This window comes from Aulonocara sp. 'chitande type north' Nkhata Bay, linkage group LG23, assembly GCF_057382095.1.
Source record: "Aulonocara sp. 'chitande type north' Nkhata Bay isolate Kocher_YH1m ecotype deep benthic linkage group LG23, A_spYH_male_GT1.1, whole genome shotgun sequence".
Taxonomy (NCBI): domain Eukaryota; kingdom Metazoa; phylum Chordata; class Actinopteri; order Cichliformes; family Cichlidae; genus Aulonocara; species Aulonocara sp. 'chitande type north' Nkhata Bay.
In genome coordinates, this window is record NC_141365.1 from 12,436,167 (window position 1) to 12,451,958 (window position 15,792).

A 15,792-nucleotide genomic window follows, 5' to 3' on the forward strand; every position below is an offset into this window, starting at 1 on the left:
CTCTGTAATTAAAGCTCAGAGGTCAGAGAGGTGAATCCAGAGCTTCGGTCCCACAGGAAGGACAGCGTTTCAGTTTAAAGCATATCTCATTCGGGGTCATCACTGATTCTCTGCCGTGTATTTAAAGAATCTCACGGCTCTGTGAAGGCAGGAACTCTGCATCTCACTTCTGAGCGCAGCCTTACATTACAGCAAAATGCACCTGAACTCAGGCTTCAGCAGCCACACCCACACCGGGCTTTAGAAATAAAAATGGCTCTGAGGCCTCTGATTCCTTGGAAGTCTTGGACCCCATTGGTCCATTCAGAAATCCTTCCACACCTTCACAACACAATGGAAACAGCTGGTACAGGGGCAGACGTTTTGGGGCTTCCTGTCAATGAGAAGAAACACTGACTGAAGGCTGGAACAGTGAAGATCTGAAGGACTGCTTCATCAGACAGAAACAGGAAGGTTGTATAAGCTATGAAGGACATGCAAAGAGAGCTGAAAGTCAAGCAGCATCACGTTAAGTCCTGCAGAACATCAAACTGAGGGCAGCTGTTGGAGGCTGCAGATTAGAGAGGACAGAGATAACAAACAGGGATTGTTTGTGCTCCTGCACACGCTCAAATCAGACTTATATTTGTTCTGTTTGTTGTTAATAATCTTCCCGATGCAGACAATTTGAGTCAGAGTTCAGAGTTTTTTTTTTAGTGGATGGTTTGCACATGCTCAAAGAGCATCTGTGTATCTCAGTTTGGTTTTCACAGAGTGAGCAGAGAAAATATCTTCACCTCTGGGATTTAGCATCACTGAAACCAAGACTGAAATCATCATACAAACATCCATAAAATCACAATGCAGTTTCAGCTTCATTTCACACCTGGTTACAGGTGTCATCAATACTCACAGCTGTTCATCCGATATGACTCTTGAAAGTAATGATTTAATCTGAGGTTTTACAGATCAGAACTCCCAATGGAGGTTTTTTCTTGGATGTAAACTTATGTGTTGTCTCAGTAATACTTTGTTTTAACACCATTTCAAGTGTTTTCCTTCTCATTGAAGTTTCTGTAGTTATCTTAAGACCCTGTTCAACCACCAGGGGGTGCTGTCTCTTCACCTCTGACCCGGCTCCTCTGACCCGAGCGACTGGACTGCAGCCCTGTCAGAGTTGTGCGTTGGTGGTGCAGCCTTAAAGCGTCTGTCTGAGTAAGGCCAGTAAGAGTTTGTGGGCTATAGGCATGTTATATCAGAGGAACTAATGCTAGCTGTAGAGAAGCAGCATGAGTGATGACTCAGAGGAGGACTGTAAACACATGAGCAGCTGTGGCGTTGTGCTACACTTTGAGAGGAAAGGCAGTGCTGTGCTGACCTGTGACCCTGCTGACATCACACTCCAACTAAATGGGCATTTGGCGTGTTTGAGACACTAAACTTGACCCGCAGTGTTACTCAGTTAGAGGCCTGCTGCCTCACTACACGTGTCATTACAGCACGGAGCAAGCAGGTGTCAATCATCGCGTCTAATCTCAGGCAGAGTAAGAAGATTCACCCTCGGTGTCTCGGTCAACATCACAGTGCTGCAATCAAAGAGAGCATCTTCAGGGTAACAAAGAAAAGCCGGACGGCATCTTTGTGATGCATGCGAATGAAGCACACTTCTTAAGGGGTGTCCACACAGGAAGTGATTCACTCATCTTGCATCATTTTAATGGCAGCTGGATTATGGCTGTTCCTGGCTGTGGTTGCTTAGGTAGCCCTCTAATGTATTTACCACCCCCTGATATGTCAGTCAGAGGTGTCCTTCACTCCACTGGTAGTTGCTTTAACCGCTCACCTTTAAGTTAAGGAAAGTTTAACTCAAGAGCCACCGACTTTGTAGTGGTTATTTCTCTGTGAAGAAGTCTGCACTACAGAGTGGCACGCAACGGCTTGCAGAAAAAAGCCTTTTACTAGTGTTAACAATCATCTGCAGTTTGGTCTCTGCAGCAGCTGGACTGGATGGATCCTATTGTCACTCTGACCTGCAGTGGTTTCCTGCTGGATGTTTCACATCTGTGCAGCATTCTGGATCAGCTTCTGTTGGATTCGACTTTCATGCTTGCAAGAAGTTGAGTCTGTGGTTACCAGCTGTGCAGCTTTTTAGACATTAATTGTTTCCACCTTGAAGTCACACCAGCACAGAAAATGCGCAGATCTAATCATCCTGTTGGAAACTCCTTCAGTGCATTTGTTTCTCAGCGGAAACAGTCCACTCTCCACCCCTGACTCACAAATTCCCCCCACTTACCAAAAGTCTTCCTCACAGTCCTGACCTCTGACTCCTCACTCCACAGTAAAAGGCCTCTACTTCACACACATGAATGTCAGCATTTCACAGTTAACTATGAAATAAACCGTGCACGCTCATCATCAGATGCTAATTATCCATGCGACAGCTAAGAGAACGAACCGGAAGTACCTGATGTCACTTTTTCAGCCTGTCTGTAACTGTGTCACTTTCTAGTATAATCAAGGCTTTGTTCTTTTTTTTTGTTTCTGCATAAGAGAAAAATCTTTGAAAACAGTCACTGGTCACAGTGATATCACCACCAGCAGCACAATAACCTTTTCAAGCACGCCAAATCCGCATTAGCATGGAGTACGCTGACAGCTAAAGGGCCTCCCACGGACACTTGGGATGGTAAAAGTGGTTATATAGATGTTAGTTAGCAGGGCCTGGAGAAGGCGTAGTAATGGATGGCCGCTCACAAACATGAAGCAGAGCGAGTGTGCAGAGGAATGTTACAATAGATAATCTATATATATTTTTTTCTTTTTCTTATTTTGAGAGCTTGGGGTATGACAGACGATCAGCAGCACTTCTGAGGTAGCTGGGCAGGTTTGTCGGTCAGTCTGGTGGTCTTGGAACCAGGAGCTGCCGGCGCCTCTACGTCCACACGCTCTGACATCTTCACACAGATGATGTCCACCAAGCGCTCGAACACCTGCCGCACATTGATGTTCTCTTTGGCGCTTGCCTCGTAGTACTCGAAGCCTGCAGGAGGAAGCAGAAGAGCTTTACTTAAAAACCACTGCAGCAACATTTAGAGGCGTCGGACTCAGTGGATCACATTAGACTAGTGATAAACGAAATGCTCCTTTATGCTGATGATGCCATGTTGTATAGCTCATAAACAAAGTGCTTTTAAACTCAGTGGAAATGACATTGTCCTAGTGTTTTACATGTCTGAATTCTCTGAATTTTCTGTTGGATTTTATTATTATAGCATTTTGAAGTTAGTTTGTGGTAATGCAGATGTGTTTTCATGGATATTTGTTTTAGTTTTTAGGTCGTACTTAGTTTCAGTTCACACTTTCAGTAGTGTTTCATTATTTCTGTGTTTCTGGTTCTGTTGGGTTTTACTTCCTGTCTGTTGATTGTCTTGAATATGTTTAACTGTGGCTTATTTCCCCCTTCGTCTAGTGTGTGTAAACAGTCCTGTCTCCCTCTGTGTTCTTGTCAGATTAGGTTTTTATCTGTGCTTTGTGTTGTGCTGCCCTGCATCTCCATGGGTTTTCTTTGGATTGCAAAATTTTGGATATTCCAACAAATAAAGGCTTTCTTTCCACTACCTTCCTTGGTGTTCTGGATTTGGACCCTTTCCAACACCTCCACCTTCCAATTTATGCAGGAAAACAACTTTCTCATGGGTTTATTTCTTTAATTTAATGAATGAAACATAAAATCTCCTTTCCTTTCCATGCTGATGACAATGCATTGTATTGCTCAGATGGGGTGGCTGTAGCTCAGGAGGTAAAGCAGGTCATCTACTAATCAGAAGGTTGGTGGCTTGATTCCTGACTGCTCCAGTTGGCATCTTGGGCAAGACACTAACCTCATCGTGCTGTCTGATGCATCAACCTGAGTTTGACTGTTCAATAGAAAACATTTATGTCATGGTCTCCGTGCCTGCCCGGCCGGCCCCACAAGGCTACATTTGCCGTTTTGGTTCTCTCTCTCTCTCTCTCTCTCCCTCTCTGCCTGGGCGGGGCTCACTGTGGGCTCCCGCCCTTGGCCCACACACCTGACAACAATCACCTGTCATCACCGGGAGCACTATTTGAGGCTGGAACACAGATCCTCTCGTCGCTGGATGATTGTACTGCTGACGTTAGTGTTTCTTGCAGCTCCTGCGAACTCGTGCTTAGTAATTTGAGATTCGTGATTAGTTTGTGACTTCCCTTCTCTTCTGCTTCAGACCTTCCTCCCCGGACCTGTGACCTCCCTGCCGTGTGTGAGTGTGAGAGAGCTACCCTGTGATTCCCTGGAGTTTTGGATTCCCCTCACTGTATATACTGTGCACTGGTGCTGTAAATAAACTGTCTTTTGGAGGCGTCTAAACGCTCTGCGCCTGAGTTCCTACAACCGGATTTTGACAATTTAAGCACATGGCTTTGAGTGCTCTGCAAGAGTAGAAAAGGGCTATATATGAAAGATCATTTAGATATATGTTTTTACTAAGTACATTCTTGAATATTAATGCAAGAGGAAAGACAAAAAACCCTGAGAATGAGATGGAGGTGCTTACTGGAAAAGAACCAGAAGAGTTTTCTTCTTTTAAGCTGAGTATTTTCACTTCTAGCTTTAGTAAGATAGATGCTGTTTATATTGAACTTTAACTGTTTATATTGTCTGTTTGCTTTATGAAAACTGTTGCCATTCAGCTACGTGTCAATGTCTGCTCTAGTTTTAAAAATGAAAGGGAATACACTCCATATTTGATACCAGAGAGATCCTTAATATAATAAAGCTTAAAGTTTGGAGAGCGAACATTGGTTCATGTAAGAGCTGTCAGACAGACATGAGGTCCTCCTCATTTCTATTCGAGTAGGTTTTTCCCGTGTCATGGAAATTATTTTCTGTTTTTTTTTTTTGTTTTTTTTTTTGTTTTTTTTTTAATAAATCAGACTGTGTGAGAAGCAGACACTTGAACAGACGCTCGTTTAGCTGATGTGGAGAATCTGATTCACTCTCTTTCTCAGGCTACATGAAAGGTGAGTTAAACAGTTAATAGAGCTGCAGCAAGGCTCAGTTTCAGCTCAATTATCTGCATTAGGACAGAAAGCATGAAGAGTGAAGCATCTCATCCCATATTTGTGTGTTTAAGGTGTTTCAGGCTTTCGGCTCAGTGTCAGCACAGCTCTCTGATGGACTGACCTCAGAGCAGCTTTGAATACACGTGACCTGAACAGAGGGCCCTGAATAACACCTGAGCTCGTCTAAAAACATTGGGAGTGAAGTCTGATGTCAGTAAAGTACAGACATGATAATGTTTATTTCTATTTTTCTGCATGTTCATTATTGATCATATGTAAAATTAGGCCGAAAAAGTTTGAAGGTGTTTTCATGAGTGTGCTTTAATTAATAATAATTTTCAGGCTAAACACCATCAAACAAAGGAAAAATCAATGCTGGCGCTCTGAATCACAGTTATTCATTTCTTTGTTCTGCAGTCAGCACACGGTGTGTGAAAATGAATTCACGTAGGGTGGTGCATTAATAAAATCTATCAACAATAAAGTGCAATGCTGCTTTTACTGGAATAAAAAGCTACTCGCCCTGTCAGTGCTGAGAGCCGCAGCTTTTACCTGCTTTCATATTCTTGTTCTTCGTGTTCTTGTGCATAAAGAAAAATTAAAGCTAAACTGAGTACTTTCTAAATGTTCAGACCAAGAAAAAGCAAAAATAAAATGAACTTATAATCAGATTTCCTCCAACAGGTATAATTTAAAGAAAGTTCTTCGGCAGACAGGGCTCACCTGGTGAAAACACACCTGTTTGCAGAAACCATCCCTGTTAGTCTGAAGGCTCCTCCTGCACTGCCTTCATGCTCAGGTGTTTGCAGGTAAATGTTAGATAATATGAGGAAGGGGAGGGATTGTGTGTATGTATTTTAATCACACTATGGGTTTTTCTACTTTTTTACTACATCAAACATACTACATGTCCCATGAGCCTCAGCACAGAGCTGCTGAAGGAAGAGATGAGCCATCCCTTTTTCTTTGAATAGTTAAACTAAATAAGCTCATATATATATAATTTTCTCTTTAGGTTCCTTTTTGGGGCCCTGAGGCAGTGTTTCTCTCACTGCAACCATCTCAACTAATGAAGAAGAAACGTTTCTTCTGCTGTCTGTACCACCTGAGGTGAAAGAGAGCTGAGTCTCACCTAGCTGATCAGCCAGGTGTTTTCCCTTCTCAGGGGGTACCACTCTCTCCTCGTCCATGTCGCACTTGTTGCCCACCATGATCACCTGGGCGTTATCCCACGAGTACGTCTTAATCTGCGTGGCCCTGCAAACACACAGCAACATGACCTGAGCTGAGTTTCACTTTCTGAGCTGAATCACAGGCTTCCAGCCAATCACCTACCAGTCCTGGACGGCGTTGAAGGATTCCTCGTTGGTGATGTCATACATGAGAATGAAGCCCATGGCACCGCGGTAGTAGGCTGTGGTGATGGTGCGATAACGCTCCTGACCGGCCGTGTCCTGAAAACAAACACACAGCTAGTCACATGACCAGAGATGGGCACGCGTTAGTGTAATCTGATTACTTTTTTTTTGCGAGAATGTCTCATGACAGTGACGTAAGCGAGTGCGACGTTCGTGACAACAGCTGTGTGCAGATCAACAAGGGATCATATATGGAGTGCGGGAGAGAGTATGAGCGTGCAGCGTTTAAAGCGTGGAGGTACTGACCTTACTTTGAGTTTGATTTCGTAAAAAGTGACAAAAACATTAGTGTCCGTTGTGTGTGGGAAGAAAACTTCCCCTTATTAGCAAAAAACCCCCTAAACTTCCAAGCAAGCACCGAGTGCGCTACGACGTAATGGGAAATTCACAGAGAAACTCGCGGATTCTTCCACTGACCGCTGCGGCACACCTACACCAGGGTAAACCTCCGCCTACCCCACTCCTGCTTTACAGGTGAAAATAGAGCAACAGGACCGCTAGTCTTTGATTTTATTTATTTTCTGCTGTGTTTTACTTTCATCTATTTGAAAGAGTGAGTGTAAACACAAAAAAATATTTTATTTTATGTGCTGGAATGTGCAGAAAATAGGTTTAAATATTAAACAAATTTCTTCCAGTCAGAGAATGTTGCATATAATTACATTTTTGCTTGATGCATAAAGTTAAAAGATTAAAACTAATAAAACAAGTTTTAAAAAGATACTTTTCCATTTGATTACATTTTGTGTGATGGATTATGCAGAAAAAGTAGAATTGGGCTGAAAGATCTATCGCTTTATCACCTATTCAGGTTGTAAATCATGTTTTTAAAAAGTAACTAAGTAATTAATTACTTTTGAAAATAAGTAATCAGTAAAGTAACGGGATTACTTTTTGGGAAAGTAATCAGTAATTAGTTACTGATTACTTTTTTCAAGTAACTTGACCAACACTGCACATGACTGTGCCAGCTGCAAACAGACTTTAACTAATCAGCAGCCTCCAAGTACTAAAAGCTGCAGTTCTTCCAACGTCCAGCAGAGGCTCCAGCAGTGAGTCAGCCCCTTCAGACTCCGATGTTAAAGGTTTACAGCAAAAATAAACATATTTACAGCTCGATACACAAGCTTGTCTGGTCTCTATCGATAATTTCCCCCTTTATAACAACAGTATGGGGGGAGTGGTTTTAGCACTCGCCTGGAAAGTTTGCATTATTAGAGGCGTGGCCTCTTTGACTGACAGGTAAATGGTGACACAAGTGGCTGTAGCTGCTACCAGTCAATACCTCTGGACCCTGTTTGTGCTGTTAGAGCCTTTTTAATGACTTTATGTGACCAATAATATGGCTGCTGTGAGGTTACTGTACTAACAGACCATCTAGGAAGTGAAATTCTAGGTATCTGTGTCTGTGTGATGTACCCATACAGTCTGTAGATGCATACTGATAACAAGAGCGTTAGCTGATAACTTAGCATTCCAGCCTCTCGTCTGAATATGATCTGGAAACAATCAAAAAAAAAAAAAAAAACAGCACGGTGAAGGCCGAAAGTAAACTCCAAAACTTCCAGACTTCGTGGCTGCATCCATATTTAAGGTCCACTCTATGAATCTACCATGATGAAGCCATCAGTGCTGAAGCTCCAGAAATAAAGCTGTAAAAATGTCTGTAAATCTGCAGGAGAAGAAAAAGAGAGGAAGACGCTGGATTGAGACACAGCGGGGAAAAACTCCTGAAACAAACATCCTCACAAATACATAAACTACACAGCAGGTTCATTATAGATAATTTGTTTGGAACCTAAAATATGAGTGTGTTGATTCAGCTTAAGTGTTTCTTTAGACACCTGCTGGGTTTCTGCAGAAGCTCAAAGGCTTGAAAGAACAACTTCTGAAGAGTAAAGGGTGATGAATAAAAAGTTCGTTTTTAATATTTAAGCAAAACAGTCATTCAGCTAACGGCATCAGCATCCCTCCCTGTGCTAATGTATATGTGTCAGTGCTGCTTTAATAACTCTGACTTGTGATATGACAGATTGAATACACATCATTACTGTGGAAACTGAAGACGATCAATAAAAATGATCTAAGAAAGCACCAGAGACTCTTTCAGCTAGTCTCAGGCCATTGATCTCTGCAACAAGCAGCCGGGCCACAGTGTGACTTTCACGCCACCGTCCTCCACCACTTCATCCTCCGTATCACTACAGCTGCCCCGAGTCACTCTGCTAATTTTAGCTCTGACTCAACACTTCCTGATTCTGCCTTTATCCGGAGAGACACAGCGAGAGCTCGTATACGATTAATTAATTCAGACTGTGGAGTGTGTGTGTGTGTGTGTTTACGATGGAGGATGATCAGCCTCAAAAATATGCAGACAGCTGAAACACTCTCCTACTTCCTACTCCTGTATGACACTAACAGAGCCAAAAAGTCCAAAATAAATATCACGTTTTATTCCATAAGACCTGAGGCCATAAACTCATCAGAGGTTTGCACTGAGCTCGGCTGAGCGGGAGGATCAATCTCCTCTTAAACTTCTATCCAATCACACTTTTGACAACCAGAGGTGTCGCCCGTAGTGACTACATGTGTCTGTAAGCAGAGCCAGTGATCTAAAATCTGTGTTAACATGTTGAAGTTAACAGCCATAAACTACACCTCCCATGATGCTTTGGTCATAGCTCTCCATCCAACAGTTTGTGTTCAGTCTATTTTTACTCACAACGATGCTTTCAGTTTGAATCAGCTGGCTCTGATTGGCTCCAATTATGTCAACAACATACACACACACACACACACACATGCATGCACACAAACACCTTCTGGGCCCTTTGTCTCCCGCCAGGTCTCAACCTCTCCACCCTGAGAGCTCCTTTTAATTGCCACTAAAGTCAACACAGTAACGGAGTGTGTGTGTGTGTGTGTGCCTGTGTGTGTGAGCGTAAAGGGCCGCTGCCATGGCAACAACATCACCACTGATAAAAGGAGCTGTGAGTGTGTTTTTGCTGCAAGCAGAGCTCAGTCTGCTGATCCACTTTAAACGCATGCAGCTGATCATTACTGCGCTTTATGAAGACGTGCGCTCTGTCACAGCACGTTCAACATTACAGCTGACGTCACAGAATTGTAACGTTTCGTCGCAGTGTATTAAAGCAGCGAGAGCAGAGACATTAAAGGACGAGGAGACACATCACTGAACCCTCTGAGAGATTCAGCATCAGCAAAGATGGAGGCACAAGTTTAACCTGCAGGGAAAAGATGCTTTTTAAACTTTAATTTAAAGGAATAAACAGACAATTTTACAAAAACTGCCCGAATGGAACAAGTAAAGGCTAAATCCACATCAATCAAGCCAATCAAATAAAAAACAGAGCAGGAAGCATCAGTGCGATCTGCAGCGGCTAAACATTCGATCAAACCTTAGATCAGCGTTGGGCTGTCAAATGAACATCAGATGATGTCTGTGGTCAGTTTGTGGAAGGTTTTTGATTGTTTTGGTGTAGTATGCATGAAAGATGTGGTCTGATCTCGACTTAATGTGAGATCATTCTATTCATGCAGTTTTTATTTATGGACATGAAAGCAAAAATTAAAAAAAAAAAAAAAAAAAGTTAATTTCAGTAATTCTTCACAATAACTGCTCCAGTTCAATTCAGTTTTATTCAGACAGCACCAATTCAGAGCAACAATTGTCCCATGATGCTTCATAGTGTAAGATAAAGAGAAAACACCAACAATCAGACGATCCCCTGTGTGAGCAGGACGTGGCAACAGGAGGAAGAAAGAACTCCCTTTGAACAGGAAGTTAAATCACATAAGATTTGATCAGGCAAGTGCTTTAAGGTGTTTCCGAATTTCTGCTGATTGGTGAAAAGTGCATCTTCAAGCACTTTGGCTCTGCAGCTCAACATCTAAACCACATGGAGTATTTCCAGTATTTAGAATGGGTCCGCTCAGTCAGCATCCTCCTGACCCATCAGGACAGCGTGTTCTGCCATACCACAAAACCTCACCAGGAACAGGATGAGGAACATGGTGCGTCCATGGAGCTGGCCCGACCTCCAGACTTCCCCAATGGCTGCAGGTGAGCAGACATCCATTTCCCCAACAACATTTTCAGCTGAAAGATCTCTCTTAGAAAAGCTTTCATCCTTGTTAACAGCTCACTTGGTGCTGTGTCAGCTGAGATGCTCAGCATTGTAAGAGGGGCTGATTGGCTCACAAACTGTGACTTTCTCTATGGTTCATCTTCACTTTTGCACAGAGATGTATCTAAAAAAAGGAGAGACCTTGGAGAAAATGTGTCACTCTTCCAGCGACTGTATCTGAGCGGGTAACCTGAGGTTAACTTTGTATTTGGTGAGCTCAGACAACCTTCAGAGGAAGCTCATTTCTGCTGCCTGTATACTCAGTCTGCCATCACTGCCCACAGCTCTTGGTCATATGTGGGGTAGGAGTGTGTAAGTTTGCTCACTTACAAATAAATGAACTGTCTCTATTTTTTATGATAGTTTCATTTTAATGGACAGAGACAGAATATTATTTGAAAATCCAGAAATTGACATTACATAAACGTTATAAATACATCTGTATGTTCATTGAGGGAAACAAGTATTTGATGCTCTGCGAACCAGCCAGAACCTCCTACAGACTGGCTGTTTGCCATGTGGCGAACAGATTACAATCAATCAATCAATCAATCAATCAAAAACTCAGTGACCATCAATCAGTCTAAGTCTGGAGCTTCATGCGAGATCTTGCCTCATGCGATGAGGATAATCATAGGAAAAGTAGTGGATCAGCCCAGAACTCCATGGGATGAGCTTCATAATGTTATCGTGTTACACTGTAATGGATTGGAATCTTCAAGGAGGCTCATGTTCAGGCCCATCTTAAGTTTACCAGTGAACACTTAAATCAGTGAGAGAAGGCTTGGGAGAAAGACCTGTGGTCAGATGAAACCAAAATCGGTCTCCTGCTGAGGTTAGAGGAAGAGAAATGCTGAGTACGACTCAAAGAATAGCATCCCCACAGTCAGGCACAGAGGTGGAAACATTATGCTTTGGGCTGTTTTTCTGCTGAGGGTACATGATGAGGGGGCCGATGTATGACGCCAAACTAGAACCAGAACCTCCTTCCCTCAGCCTGATCACTGAAGATGGGTCAAGGATGGGACTTCCAGCATGAGAATGACTCAAAACATATCGCCAAGGCAACAAAGGAGTGGCTAAAAAAGAAGCAAGTCCTGTGAAGCTACTAAGGCTTTGAGTTGGCAACTTGAGAAGTGAGCAAACCTAATGACCAACAACAAGAAACTGCTCTGATCGCCAACAAGGCAACAAGACATGCAAGTCAGTTTATAATTTTTATGTAATGTGTTTGTTTTGGTTTTTTTTGGTTGATATTCATCTCTCATCATTAAAATGAAACCACCATAAAAAACAGAGACTCTTCATTTCAACTGGGATCAAATCATTATTCCCCCTTTAAACTTTTCTGTAAACCAGCTCCGCTTCAGTATTCATCGTCACCACGACACACCGATAAGAAGCTTGCATTAAGTCCGAGGTCCGACTGACACATTGGTGCATCTCATGCTTTTATCATCCCTTTTAAACAACATCCTGAGATACTGAAGCAGCTGTGTGTTACGTCCCTGAATGACCATCAGTGTTGAGCCCTGAGTCTGTATGAGGGAAAGAGGTTATTGTTTGGTACCAACTTTTTAAAGGGCTGTTACAGAATCCAGGTAATGTTGCATCACCTTTCACCGTCTCAGCCTTACCTGCATGGACCCTACCACCTGCCCAGGTAAGGATGATGCAAATGAGACAAAATATAAACAAAGAGAAGTTCCTGCTGACTCCTCACTGCTAATTGACGCTACCATCGCATTCCCTGACTAACAAAAGAGCCACACAAAAAAACAGACACACAAACACAGAGTTTAAACTGATAATCTGATGATCAATAATTAATTTTATGACTAAAACATTTTGTGGTTGCAAAACCACTTCTTCCTAACAGAGGGGCTGGTTCTGAGGCCTGACACCAATGCAGGTGTCCTCTGACGTCAAAGCGAACCAGGTTTAACATCTAACCACCAGCCTTACAACTTCTTTCTATTATTTTTTACTTTATAGCTAAAAAAAAAAAAAGAATATCACAGAGGCAGAGACTGAAGACATCAATGCAACAAGACACCATGTGCATAATTTGTGACATCAGCATCTGTTTCCACAAGCCAGTTCGTCTCCGGCATCTCAGACAAGCAAACCGTCCTCACCCAGATCTGCAGCTTGATCCTCTTGTCGTTGCGATACACCGTTTTCACTTTGAAGTCAATGCCCACGGTGCTGACGAAGGAGTTGCTGAAGGAGTCGTCGGCGTAGCGGAACAGGAAGGACGTCTTCCCCACGCTGCTGTTGCCGATGATCAGCAGCTTGAACATGTAGTCGAAGTTCTGGTCAGAGCCATCCCGCTGGCCGAAACGCTGGTCTGCCTTTGCCATCTGAAGATTTGAAAAGGACAAAAACACAAGAATCAGCAACATGAATATTCATCCAGACTGAGAGCTTCTTTTAAGTCTCACCTGAGATTGCAGAGTTTACATTTGCTTGTGTAACAGTCTGAGCATGTCAGTGGTATAAAAGCTCTTTTACTTTGATGGGATCAGTTGGGATGGGAAGAATCTGTCTGCTTACAGTGTTGTCACTCAGTATTCCAAACTCTCTTGATTATTTAGACCCATGAATGTATAGAAAAAGGGTAAAGAAAATCCTTTGAAGGTGATTAAACATTTAGTGAAGAGAACACCTGAACAGCAGACGTCTGTGGTCGCCTAAAACTCACTCTCATGGTGCCTGAACCTCGTACAGGTCTGATGCACTGCTGGTTTCAGTGGTGTTTCTGAGGTGGGATGCAGAGTGTTGTGCACGCGTGGACTACAGGAGCAGATTTCATGGTGGCATGAGCGTCGTTTTAACCTAGTGTAACCAGTCAACTTCACCACCAACAACATCAAGCGACTGCCTCACTGGTGAGTCCATAACGTGCAGACAAAGGAAACGTAGAATAACCAACACTGACTTCATGTTTTATTCAGTACAACCTAAAACAAGTGGCTGAGCAGATAAAACACACAGAGGTCAGAGATCTCATAGACTTCTACAGGACCGAAGTCTGTTTGCAGCCACAGCTCTCGCCCCCTGGTGGCCATTAAAAAGAAGGCAGCTTTAAGGCATTTTCCACACCGGCTTCATTTTTCACACCTGAAGGTGCGTTAGTCTTTTCTACGGCCTGTGGGTGTTTTCTGCACGGCATCCAGTATCTGCCTGCTCCTCCACAGAATGACGCGGTGCAATGTAAATCGTAAATAAATCGTCAAAGCTGTGCAGATGATTCCAGGTGTTTGATTTGTAGGTGTGGTTGAAGGAGCTGAATAAAAAAGGACGTTCTGGGTGCAAACATCAAGCAGATCCATCAGGAGAGGACACATCACAGCTTGGTCCATTCAGAGGTCAAAGGTCTGGAAGTTACATCACAACATGAGGAAGCACTGTGTGTAGCGTGAAGAGAAGAACTGCAGGTGCAGAGGGTTCAGCCCGAGCTGGTAATATCCATCAGGTGAAGCTGAACCCGAGCCATCCCGTGCCGCTTCCATTAGCGCATGTCATAATGCAATATGATTGTTACCCCCAAAACAACCACTAGTGGAGAGCATACTGTAGATAATGTAACTGAGTACATTTACTCAAGTACTTTACTTAAATACAGTCTTAATGTACTTAATGTACTTGTCCTTGAAGTATTTCTGATCTCAGCCACTTTAATTATTTTGGATGTTGTACTTTGTTTCTTCTTCTTCTGTAGATTTAAAATATAAATTAATTAACACATTAAAGGTGCAACATTAAAGTCATAAACACATTAAAGAAGCAACAATTGGTGGTTTAATGAATCAATAATCACCATAGTGATTTTATACTGGCTGTAGGTGTGAATGGTTGTCTCTCTCTCTCTCTCTCTGTTAACCTTGTGATACCTGTGCAGGCGTGCCCGCCTGTCACCCTATGACAGCTGGGACAGACTCGTCAGCTGGATAAGAAAATTAATCAATTTTATTTTATTTCTATAGCACCAAATCACAACAACAGTCACCTCGTTGTATGGGGTACAATGACTAACACAGATGCTGCAGAGGCCAATGGAAATAGTCGCGTTTTCGCTTCTTTGGATAAAAATGATTGAAAAGTATAACGAACAAAAGAGGTTTAAACTTCATGAAGTATCATGTAAAACGTGTGTGAAGGCACGGGACCAATCAGGGACCACAGAATCACACCCAGCAGGTCTGAGCTCACGTGCTGCTCTCCTGATCAGAAGCATCATACCAGAGAGGATTATCTGATCATCACCAGGTTAACATCAGCACGCTTATTATCGCTAAATGAAAGGTGAAGTTGATGAAGGTGCTGTTTGATAATCAGAATGAGCAGCCATCCCTCCAATAGGGCCTCCGCAGGGAGGAGAAGCCACGGAGCAGCCTGAATCCCCGCAGACCAGCTGCACCTCTGACTTCATCATCACCATCATCACCATCATCCCACATGGACGTCATCAAGCTTCAGCGTCGAAAAATACAAACCATCGATTAGAGAAGGATCGAAGCCATCGATCACCGACGATGATGTGAAGATGATGATGATGAGGCTGGAGGAAAATCGCAGAGATGCACGAGCCCCGGTGTCGCACCGGTGCAGGTGTGACCGACGTTTCTGGATCAGTGTGTGTGTGTCCGTATGTGTGTGTGTGTGTGTGTCCGTGTGTGTCACCTCTGCTGGGCGGATCGGACGCTCTCTCGGTGTCTCGGTGTGCAGATAAAATCCGTGTGTTCTCAGCAGTGGCTCCTGTGCTGGGGAGAGGAGGAGGCGCGTGCAGACCGGATGTTTGCTGTGAAACGATCTGAAGAGTCTGAATCTGTCCGCGCGCAGCTGTTTCACGCACGGCGGCAGGATGACATGCTGCACACAACTCCTGCTGCTCCTCACGCGCCAGCAGCGGCTCTTCCACGGTCAACGAGCGGCTCCGTGCGCGCGCAGGCGGCTCCTCTTCAACCAATCACAGCGCGCCGCTCCGCAGACGCTGCGCGCGATGACTCATAACAACGGAGGAGGCTGAAGGAGCGCGAGGACAGCAGCCTGTTGGAACTACTGCACCATCATCATCTTCATCCTCTTCATCACCATTGTCTTCATTCTCATCATCTTCATCACATCATCATCTCATCATCATCACATGATTTTCATGA

The 15,792-nt window shown here is 43.5% G+C and overlaps 1 protein-coding gene across 1 annotated transcript; it reads right to left on the reverse strand.

Moving 5' to 3' along the window:
* Positions 1-908: 908 nt before the first annotated feature.
* On the reverse strand, positions 909-15,568 carry rab3b (RAB3B, member RAS oncogene family). Its single transcript, XM_086281642.1, has 5 exons — positions 15,317-15,568; positions 12,769-12,993; positions 6,400-6,518; positions 6,197-6,321; positions 909-3,022 (listed from the first exon to the last, which is right to left on the reverse strand). Exons 2-5 carry the CDS (start codon positions 12,991-12,993, stop codon positions 2,838-2,840), a joined length of 654 nt encoding a protein of 217 aa, XP_086137768.1. The 5' UTR covers positions 15,317-15,568; the 3' UTR covers positions 909-2,837.
* Positions 15,569-15,792: the final 224 nt, after the last annotated feature.